At 41.7% G+C, this 11055-nt stretch overlaps 2 protein-coding genes across 2 annotated transcripts; both read right to left on the bottom strand.

Annotated features, from left to right (window-relative positions):
- Positions 1–943: 943 nt before the first annotated feature.
- Positions 944–4189, bottom strand: LOC133474792 (gastrula zinc finger protein XlCGF52.1-like). The gene is made up of 2 exons (XM_061766808.1): positions 3963–4189; positions 944–2537 (listed from the first exon to the last, which is right to left on the bottom strand). Exons 1-2 carry the CDS (start codon positions 4048–4050, stop codon positions 1315–1317), a joined length of 1311 nt encoding a protein of 436 aa, XP_061622792.1. The 5' UTR covers positions 4051–4189; the 3' UTR covers positions 944–1314.
- A 1848-nt stretch (positions 4190–6037) lies between these two features.
- LOC133474793 (gastrula zinc finger protein XlCGF8.2DB-like) lies at positions 6038–10352 on the bottom strand. Its single transcript, XM_061766810.1, has 2 exons — positions 10076–10352; positions 6038–6999 (listed from the first exon to the last, which is right to left on the bottom strand). The coding sequence occupies exons 1-2, from the start codon at positions 10251–10253 to the stop codon at positions 6182–6184; spliced, it is 996 nt and encodes a 331-aa protein (XP_061622794.1). The 5' UTR covers positions 10254–10352; the 3' UTR covers positions 6038–6181.
- Positions 10353–11055: the final 703 nt, after the last annotated feature.

Raw genomic sequence — 11055 nt, 5'->3', positions numbered from 1 at the left:
CCTGCATGGAGTTTGCGGAAAAAAAAACACCTGAAGGACTCCAAGATGGTGAGAAACAAGATTCTCTGGTCTGATGAGATCAAGATAGAACTTTTTGGCCTTAATTCTAAGTGGCATGTGTGGCGAAAACCAGGCACTGCTCATCACCTGTCCAATACAGTCCCAACAGTGAAGCATGGTGGTGCCAGCATCATGCTGTGGGGGTGTTTTTCAGCTGCAGGGACACGACAACTGGTTGCAATCGAAGAAAGCATGAATGCGGCCAAGTACAGGGATATCCTGGACGAAAACCTTCTCCAAAGTGCTCAGGACCTCAGACTGGGTGGAAGGTTCACCTTCAAACAAGACAATGACCCTAAGCACACAGCTAAAATACCGAAGGAGTGGCTTCAGAACAACTCCGTGACTGTTTTTGAATGGCCCAGCCAGAGCCCTGACTTAAAACCAATTGAGCATCTCTGGAAAGACCTGAAAATGGCTGCCCACCAACGTTCACCATCCAACTTGACAGAACTGGAGAGGATCTGCGAGGATCCCCAAATCCAGGTGTCAAAAACTTGTTGCATCATTCCCCAAAAGACTCATGGCTGTATTAGCTCAAAAGGGTGCTTCTACTAAATACTGAGCAAAGGGTCTGAATACTTATGGCCGTGTGATATTTCAGTTTTTCTTTTTTTTTATAAATCTGTAAAAATTTCAACAATTCTGTTTTTTTCTGTCAATATGGGGTGCTGTGTGTACATTGAGGAAAAACAATAGATTAAATTATTTTAGGAATTGGCTGCAATATACTGTAGTTAACATGATAATCATAATTGAGGGACTGGCTAAAGAATAGACTTTCTCTATACAACTATTACAACTTCCACCTCACAGTCACTTTTAGCACATAGTTTAAACAATGAAAAGGTCTGTGAAAGACTGAAGAAGAGTTGCAAAGATGTCCGAATGTGAGCAGTCTCCTCTTTATTGCAAAGATTGTGACCAACACAAACAAAACATATGACTGACAATTAATAAAACAAAATATAGCAACAACAAATTAAAATCAAGAACCCAAATCAGACTCCAAAATACTCAATGCGATAACATAGTAATGTGTCGCAAAGTTAACAGAAAACAATACAAACCAAAATATGATTTTTAACTATTATTTTAAAACGGATTTATAAATACGGGTCAGATTAAAGTTGCCCTGAATGGTGCTTTCCATTTTCACTTCAATCATCACACAACTGATCAATTCTTAACAACTGCTGCAATCGACTGTTATGTCCACCCACCTCTTTGAGCACAAACATGGGAGGAAAGCATTTATTCTCCGTTATGTTTACGCATGTGTGCCGTCAAACTGGACCTCTTCAAAAAGCTCTCATCGCAAAATGAGCAAGTGAAAGGTTTTTCATCCGCATGTGCCTTCCTGTGTCTACTCATAGCGGACTTGTGAGAAAAGTTTTTCCCACAAACCGAACAAGTAAAAGGTTTTTCTCCTGTGTGTCTTCTCATGTGTGCAATCATATTTTCTTTTCGAGCAAAACTTTCACTGCAAACTGAGCAAGTAAATGGTTTTTCTCCCGTGTGCATCCGCATGTGTGCATTCAAACTGTGGCGATATGAGAGAGTTTCGCCACAAATTGAGCAAGTGAAAGGTTTTTCTCCCGTGTGCGTGGCTGTGTGTGCAATTAAAGAGACCTTGCGAGCAAATTTTTCACCACAAACCGAGCAACTAAAGGGTTTTTCTCCTGTGTGTGTTCTCATGTGCTTAGTCAAATCGGACTTATAAGAAAAGTTTTTATCACAATCGGAGCAAGTGAAAGGTTTTTCTCCTGTGTGTGTCGCTGTGTGCGCTATCAAAGTGGCCTTGTGAGCAAACCTTTCACCACAAACTGAGCAACTGTGAGGTTTTTCCCCTGTATGCGTTCTCATGTGTTTATTCAAATAGTCTTTGATCAAATATACCTTGCCGCAAACTGAGCAAGTGAAAGGATTTTCTGCCGTGTGCGTTACTTTGTGTACGATCAAAGCGACCTTTTCTGCAAATGTTTCACCGCAAACAGAACAGCCAAAAACTTTCTCTCTGCTGTGTGTTTTCATGTGCGTAATCCTATCTGCCTCGGTAAAGCTTTCGCCACAAACGGAGCAAATAAAATTGTCTTCATGTGTGTGTGCTCCCACATACGTTGAGTCTTTTTCAGAGCATTTCAAGTGTTTCTTGTCACCTTTGCAGTCTGTGCTGCTCCTCAAAAGTTCTTTCATGTCTTGGCTATGTGACAGTGGAGCTGACAGGTTGACTGCTGGTGGTGGTCCTCCACTTGGGCAGTGATGGTGAACCTGTGACCACTCGGGTGTTTCGTCTTCTTCATATTCGCTCTTCACGACGACGACGTTCAGTGGCAACGTGCTGACGTCAACCTCCTCCCCTTCCTCTTTAACGTGGACAAGCTCCGGATCCTCCGCTTCCTCTTTGGTGTAAGGGGCCTGCGGACGCAAACTGGAGGTCCCCGCCTGCAGCTGAGGGGGTAGTTCCTCTCTGCAATCTGTGCGACACAAGCCACAGAAACACAGTTTAGTCGAGGTGCAATAATTAATCAACAACTACTTTAACAATCGTTTGATCATTTAGAGATCTTGAACTTAAACATTTTTCAAATTGCGGCCTCTCAACAGTAATTATACTCATATTTCTGCAGTCCTTCATGAAAGCAGACTGATTAATTTTTTTTGTAAGTTGTATACTGATTATATTATTGTTCATATACTCAATAGCTGTATATATATATGTATATATGGCGGCACGGTGCCCGACTGGTTAGAGCGTCAACCTCACAGTTCTGAGGACCCGTGTTCAATCCCCGGCCCCGACTGTGTGGAGTTTGCATGTTCTCCCCGTGCCTGCGTGGGTTTTCTCCGGGCACTCCGGTTTCCTCCCACATCCCAAAAACATGCATAAATTGGAGACTCTAAATTGCCCGTAGGTGTGAATATGAGTGCAAATGGTTGTTTGTTTGTATGTGCCCTGCGATTGGCTGGCAACCAGTTCAGGGTGTACCCCGCCTCCTGCCCGATGACAGCTGGGATAAGCTCCAGCACGCCCGAGACCTTAGTGAGGAGAAGCGGCTCAGAAAATGGATGGATGGATGGATATATATATATATATATATACACACACACACACACACACACACACACACACAGATGCACACATATATACATACGTACAGATAAAGTGGCTGAAATAAGTATTTAGCAGATCACAATTTTTCTCACTAAATATATTTCCAAAGGTGCTTTTGACCTGAAGATTTCACCAGCTGTTGGGAACAACCCAACCGAACCCAACTCGCTGGATCGAAACCCCATTGAGAATCTAGGGGGTATTATCAAGAGGAAAATGAGGGGCACCAGACCCAAAAACAAAGAAGAACTGACAGCAAGCATCAAGGAACTCTGGGCTTCCATAAGTCCCAGGCAATGCCGCAGGCTGATTGTCTCACTGCCACGGTGTAGAGGCAGTGATTAAAGCAAATGAATTCCCAACCAAGTATTGAAGATTAACATATCAATTTGAAAGTACCACATCTTGATTGATTTGATTAATGTGACCCTAATTTCTTTCTTTTTCCTACAAAAACTGAGAAGTAAATGGTGATTTCTTCACAGTATTCAATTTTTATGAATTTCTAATTTTGTGGGTTTTACGAGCTGGAAGCCCAAATTATGTAAAAATAAACAAATAAATACTTGAAATCGTTTAAATTGTGGGTCCCGAATCTATAATCTATGAAAGTTTTAACTTTTTGGAATTATGGTCGAGCTGAGTAGTACTACACCAGACTACAAGTTTGTATCACTATTGATTGTCAGCGTGGAGATCGCTTAATACATGATGTTGAGCATTTTTGCCTGTCAATAACAATATCTAACCTAACCCTCCACAACTCGACCACGACACAAACACTGACCTTGAGTGTAGAACACGACTGGAGGCGTCGTCTTGTCGTCCTGCTGTCGTTCGTTCTCTCGACAAGGTTGCTCCTCGTAAGACGTCATCGTTCTTTCAAACAGTCCAGATGGCTAATAGAAGTTCGATGCTCTTACACGACATCAACCTCGCTCTTTGTCTCACATCGACTCGCTTATGGACTTCCGCCTTTTTCTTCTCCGGCGGTGTTTTAAAGGCATGAACAAAATCCATCACCTCACACGGCAGCCATCTTGTGGCGGTATGTGGAAGCGTAGAAAAATGAGCTACAAAGAGGTCAGAATACAAATCGTCTTTATTCCAAACAATAGAAGCACCAAAAAAACATAACATTTGACACAAAACAAACCCTTTCAACAATACATGGTCGCCAAAATGTCTCTTTACAATTTATAAAATGTTTTCCGTGGTGCTCAGTTACTGTTTCTGGTCGGGCCCTTTTTAGAAACGAACCAGTCACGAAGCATGGTCCGTTGATCTGTGTCTGTCAGTAAATACGTGGCAATATTTTTAAAACATCTGTATTATACACGTTCATTTTGTGATGGCTTTTCTCATTCGTGCCTGTTTTGTTATGTCAGGATAAGTTAACTCGCGTTTAAACGCAGTTTACCGCTAGTGTTTCATTCTCCCAGCAGAGGGCGTCTGCGCTCCACTCCAGACAGAGTCGGCCCTACTCAATGTGGCACCTGAAATTAAGATTTGAAAATTGTCTTAAATTAACACGTCGCGCAATTTAAAATTAACTCCACGCGGGCTTTGCTCTGACATGCACTGTGAGCTGTAAGGTCTTATATCGACAGGGGTGTGGCTTTCCTGATCAAGTCCAATTAGAATAATCAAACGGAGCTGGACTCCAATGAACGTGTAGAACCATCTCAAGGATGATCAGAAAAAATGGACAGCACCCGAGTTAAATATATGAGTGTCACAGCAAAGGGACTGAATACTTATGGCTGTGTGATATTTAAGTTTTTCTTTTTGAATAAATTGCCAAAATTTCAACAATTAAATGTTTTTTTTCTGTCAATATGGGGTGCTGCGTGTACATAATGAGGGAAAAAAATTAACTTGATTTTGTACCAATTTTGTTGCCCCCCGGAAGTAATTGCACCCTTAGCATTTGCTAATTTTGACTGATTGGCAATCAAGCTCAGGCTAAATAGGCCATTTAAAAACAAAATGTATACCTTTTTAGTCAGCTTTATTATGTGTAATGGTTATCTATGGATGTTAGTTCATTTCTGTACTTGAGGAACATCTGTAGTCTTTTGTGTTAAGCGTTTGTATGATAAAACTTTCTATTTTTATTGTGTAAAAGACCCAACAGACTTTATACTACAGTAATGTTCATTTCCAGTCTAGTACTTCCGTCTTGTAGACTAAAGTAGCAAAAATAAATCAAACTGAGGAAGAAAAGAGTTTAAAATGTGAACATCACCCCTCAATAAGACTTCTGGAACTTGCCCTAGTTCATGCTGTGTACGTCAATGCTGAAAAGGTGTTGCGATGGGAAAATAAATGTATTACAAAAAGCAATTTATAAGGTATGTTCATCAGATTTATTCTATATACATAGTGGCTGTCACAATTTTTAATCAAAATGTATTTGTGTATTTTAGGTACCCTGTTGAGGAAACAAATTATGTTTGCGGCAGCATCCAGACTGCAAATCAATGGCGCATGCGCAAAGTCTATTCCATCTGACTTTGGGTGAGAGAAGCTGGGTACATCCTGAGCTGGTCGCCAGCCAACAGCATGGCAAATATAGACAAACAGCCATTCGCACCTATGGACAATTTAGTCTTTAATGAACCATGTTCTTGGAATATGCAAACTCCACATGCTGTAGAAAGGCCGGAGCCCACATTTGAACCCAGAACGTCAGAATTATGAGACAGACGTGCTGCCTTGTGGATTACAGTGAGTCAATGTATTTCCAAATCAATTAAGTAACAAAGACAAGAACTGTTGGCTTAGTTGGCCTGGTCTGCAAAAAAGCTGAAGATGACTCGAGAGTCAGTAACTGGTGGCAAAAATTTTCTTTTTTGCAAAAAATGTCAGCAAGACAAAGATAGAACATTCGACATGTTAAGACATTCCAAAAGATAACAATAAAATACCATAATCTAAAATGTTTACTCTCGGTTTTGTTTCTGCATATGCACTGTCAAACTAGACTTTTTAAGATACATTTTATCACAAATTGTGCAAGTGTGTCTGTTTTCCTGCGTGTGTTCTCATGTGTGTGAGCATGTTTGCCCTTTGCGAGAATATTTGACCGCACACTGTGCAACTAAAAGGTTTTTCTCCTGTATGTTTACGCATGTGTACGCTCAAAGAGAACCTGTGAGCAAACCTAGCGCCACAAACTGAGCAACTAAAAGGTTTTTCTCCCGTGTGCGTCCTCATGTGTTGAATCAGGTTTGGCTTTTGGGGGAATGTTTTACCACAAACTGAGCAACTAAATGGTTTCTCTCCTGTGTGTGTCCTCATGTGGTGAATCAGGTTTGGCTTTTGGGTGAATTTTTTACCGCAAACTGAGCAGGTGAAAGGTTTCTCTCCCGTGTGTGCTCTCGTGTGTCTCAGCATGTGCTGCTTTCGACCAAACGATTTACCGCAAACTGAGCAACTAAAAGGTTTTTCTCCTGGCTGCGTATCTCTCATCAGATGTTTTGGAGAAAATCCTTCACCGCAAAGAGATAATTTAAAGTATTCTTTACATGCGTGTGTTTGAGAATGGATACTTAAAGCTTCTGTGTCTTCACCCTGTGACAGTGAAGCTAAAAGGTTGTCTGCTGATGGTCCCCCATAGTGGTTTCCACTGTGATGATGATTATGTGACCAATCGGGTGCTTCATCCTTGTCATCTTCACACTCTACAGGCGTCTCCGTCAGTGGCAACTGGCTGACATCAGCTTCCTCCTCTTCCTCTTTAATGTGGGGGAGCTGAGGATCCTCTAAACTGGGGCTCCTGCCAGGCGAGTCTTCTTCGCGACCAATCAGCTGCTGGAAGTCTGCAGCACACAAGCAAAAAGGGATTTGAATGCAGAGATGCCAACCCCTATCATCACCTCAGGAATATACAGGATATTTTTTCAGGAACATTTTTGATTTTGTCAGGAACATTTGCATCTCACCCTAAACAAACACGCCATCAGAAAGACTCTGAACAATACCATTTTCTTTATATTTTCATTATATTTTCTTTCTTTAAATAGTTTTGAGTGACAAAATATTGATAGCTTATTTTTATTTCGGTTTTGATTGATTTACTACAATATCTTGCAATTTAGCCCATATTGCTGTAAAGAATATCGCCGACTTCAAAACGACAGAACTCCAAACCAAAGGACAACTTGTCGTCCAAACCGGCCATTAGTAATACCGTCACGCCTCATACTTCCTTCTAAATACAGAGAGGTAACTGAAGACCCCCACTGGGTAAAGACAGAAGGTCTGGACTACCTTATTTAGCAATAGCTTGATAAGTCAGCTCTGCAAAGCCACAATCTGGTGAATCAAAGAGAATTTGTCCCTTTTGAAGGTGCCATTATTAACAACAAGAGGACCCCTGTGGTGACAAAGTATTGTTGAACAGTCAAGCAACAGCACCCCTAAGAGGGGAAATCTTGACAAACTTGATGCATAGCTTAAGCTCGTGTTTTGGTATATTTTTCTTATATTGCAGATGATGAAATGTTATTTTATTACTGATGTCTCTGAAGCTGTGTGACTTGTTCCCTGGCATTCCTTCTCTCTTTTATGAACAAATATACGGAAGACCAGTATTAGGGTGAGGATGAAGATAAGTTTAAAATGACACAATAAATCACGTTTAGATTCATCCATCCATTTTCTGTACCGCGTATCCCCACTAGGGTCGCGGAAGTGCTGAAGCCCATCCCAGCTAACTGCGGGCAGGAGGCGGGGCACACCCTGAACTGGTCGCCAGCCAATCGCAGGGCACATAGAAACAAACAACCATTCGCAATCACCTTCACACCTACGGGCAATTTAGAGTCTTCAATCAACCTACCACGCATGTTTTTGGGATGTGGGAGGAAACCGGAGTGCCCGGAGAAAACCCACGCAGGCACAGGGAGAACATCCAAACTCCACACAGCCGAGGCCGGGATTTGAACCCCGGTCCTCAGAACTGTGAGGCAGATGTGCTAACCAGTCATTCACTGTGCCGCCAGCCTAAAAACTTGTAATAGCATAATTGTCTCAGCCATTTTTTGGTCAAATTGTGTTATCTGCGTACGCACTCTCATGCCACTGCCGGAGAGTGACACACAGAGATATGGCACGAGAAAGCGGTCTTTGCTGACCACAAACATTAGTTCTACAATTTGATTTACATGGTCAGCTAACAAGCCAACTTCAACTTTCTTGACAGTAAATGTACTTTCAGTCAATAAAAGGGAATATTATATTATATGCATCCATCGACATCCAAGGTCACCCAGCTATACAACAATGACTTCAGGAAGTTATCATGAACCTAGGTCACCAACTATTGACCAGGTAGAAAAGTTGCCAACCTCACAGGCCATAACTTTGGGACTCTCCAGTACTTGGCAGACTACATACTTTGGTATTTGGTATTTTGGTTAGACAATTAAAACAGCCTGGTTAACTTTAGACATTAAAAACAAATAACTTGTTTAAGGTTAGACAAGCAACACAACTTGCTTATGTTTAGGAAAGTGGTTGTCTTTGTATTTATATGCAAGAGAAAAAAAATGCCTAAGTCATGGCATGTTCTGCCCACGTCATTTTTATCTGTTGTCCTATGAATGGCATTTAAAAAAAGAAAAAAACAACTTGGTTACATATCAGGTTGAACTTACTGTTACAATATACATTTAAAAAAATACCAGTGTCTTTTCGAAAATTTCTATTACTTTATGTTTTCCGAAAATGTTCAACTATGTCTTGGGCCCTTATTCTATTCATTCATCTCCCGTTCTGCTTCTCCTCACTAGGGTCGCGGGCATGCTGTAACCTATCCCAGCAATCTTCGGGCGAGAGGCGGGGTACACCCTGAACTGGTCACCAGCCAATCGCAGGGAACATAGAAGCAAACAACCATTCGCGCACACATTCACAACTAAGGGCAATTTAGAGTCGCCAATCAACCTACCACGTATGTTTTTGGTATGTGGGAGGAAACCGGAGTGCCTGGAGAAAACCCACCCAGGCACGGGGAGACCATGCAAACTCCACACAGACGAGGCCGGGATTTGAACCCCGGTCCTCAAAACTGTGAGGCAGATGTGCTAACCAGTCTTCCACTGTTCCACCCACCACATAGTGCCGTGCCGCCTTGTTATTCTATTACATACAGTGTTCCCTCGCCACTTCGCACTTCACGTTTTGCGGTTTCAGTGCTTTGCGGGTTTTTCCAAAATATTCATTTAAATTGTTTTTTTTTCAAAATACAGCCATATCGGCAGCCATATTGCGGAAAAACACGTTGTTTCAAGTTGATGTGCGCAAGATTGTCTTTTCCCTGCTGATTGCAGGGAAAAGACAGTGAGTTTGGACACTAATATTATCAGGACAATGTAAATGTTAATTACTGTATAAGGTTTTATAATTAAAGATTTAAGTAAATACGTGTACTGTTGTAATCTTTGTTTCAAATATGTAAAGTATAAATACTGTTTACATATTTTAAACATTCAGGTACCCACATACACGAAAATTCCTGGGGGGGGGGGGGGCAAATTCTACTTCGCGATTTTTCACCTTTCGTGGGGGGTTCCGGTCCCCATTAACCGCGAAAAACGAGGGAACACTGTATACGTATATATTTTTTAATGCTTATTTCCAAAAATATTGGTGTGGGGGGTCATTTTATGAAGTTCAGTCGATAGACTTGCATCAGTTTACAGGCAGATATGCCACATCCAATATGGTGGAAAAACTGACTGCAGCAACGGGCCTAACACTCAATGATGCGTATGCGTGTCTACTTGTCGTTGAGCTAAAATGACCTTCGGTGGTCAGTAATTTAGCGCCACGTGTCCCTTTGCTGCCAAAAATAAAGTGTCAAATGATGAAGAAGAAGTTTGTTGAACAGACCATCGTTGTATAGCACCATTTGAGTCATGCTAACAGCTTCCAGTTGTCGTCGTTGTTCTTCGTTCTCTTCTCTCGCTCGACAAAGTTGCTCCTCGTACGACGCTATCGTTCTCTCAAACAGTCCGAAGATTTCGTCGGCGACCCCAATGAGTCGCTCCCTTACCAACTCTTTCAACATATTGATGTTTTTTCCCTGACTGGATTTAACTAGACTGCCTCGCGTTGTTCCTGCCTCGCGTTGTTTTTTGCGACGTTAACTGCGCCTTTTTCCTATACGGTAGAGGTTTTACGGCACTATGACGTCACTCGGCTACCATCTTGTAATGGTGAAGAGAGAGCTGCAAAACGTCTTTTTTTCTGCAATGAATGTGATCAGAACAAACATGTTAGGTTTGTTCTGATCACATGACTAGACTTATTGCAACTTAGCGGTAAAACTACTTAAAAAATGATCATATGTGGGGCACTGTGGACTGTTGATAAATCTCGATTAATACACATTCGGTTTCATTTTGTAGAGGCAAGCAGTTGGCATCTCTAGGCCTTCACCCCCCTAAAAACTTCTCAAGCACCCCCCCCAAAAAATAAATAAATAAATATTTAGTGTGTTTATGGCGAAGTTTGTCCTACCCCCCCGCCACCCTAAAACCGATCTTCAGCCTTCCTAAACAAGTATTTGTATCCACAAAATCCCAACTACCCCCCCCTTAAAAAAATAAGCAGAGGGAGGATTTCAAACTCCCGTTGCACAGCAGAACTGTTCCAGCACAAAAGGCATACAGATCCACCATTCTGCATGGCCATGCAGCTGAACAGGACAGGTAATTTAAAAAAATATATATATCACATTTTGGGGCAAATACATTTAAATAATAAAAGACCCCCCACAAACCCGGACAATTATGTTTTGGGAAAAATACATTTTGCATCAGCACCCGCCCCACCATTCTAGAGGGGAGGCTAAGCCACCCCAAATGACT

The sequence above is a fragment of the Phyllopteryx taeniolatus genome, chromosome 3 (assembly GCF_024500385.1).
Source record: "Phyllopteryx taeniolatus isolate TA_2022b chromosome 3, UOR_Ptae_1.2, whole genome shotgun sequence".
Classification (NCBI taxonomy): domain Eukaryota; kingdom Metazoa; phylum Chordata; class Actinopteri; order Syngnathiformes; family Syngnathidae; genus Phyllopteryx; species Phyllopteryx taeniolatus.
This window is presented reverse-complemented; position numbering and strand designations above follow the sequence as displayed.

Coding starts and splice junctions, on each gene's coding strand:
- LOC133474793 (XM_061766810.1), bottom strand. CDS start 10,253: ATGTTGAAAGAGTTGGTAAGGGAGCGACTCATTGGGGTCGCCGACGAA. Junction 7,000..10,075: donor AATGGTGCTATACAACGATG/GTCTGTTCAACA, acceptor TGTGTGCTGCAG/ACTTCCAGCAGCTGATTGGT.
- LOC133474792 (XM_061766808.1), bottom strand. CDS start 4,050: ATGACGTCTTACGAGGAGCAACCTTGTCGAGAGAACGAACGACAGCAG. Junction 2,538..3,962: donor AGTCGTGTTCTACACTCAAG/GTCAGTGTTTGT, acceptor TGTGTCGCACAG/ATTGCAGAGAGGAACTACCC.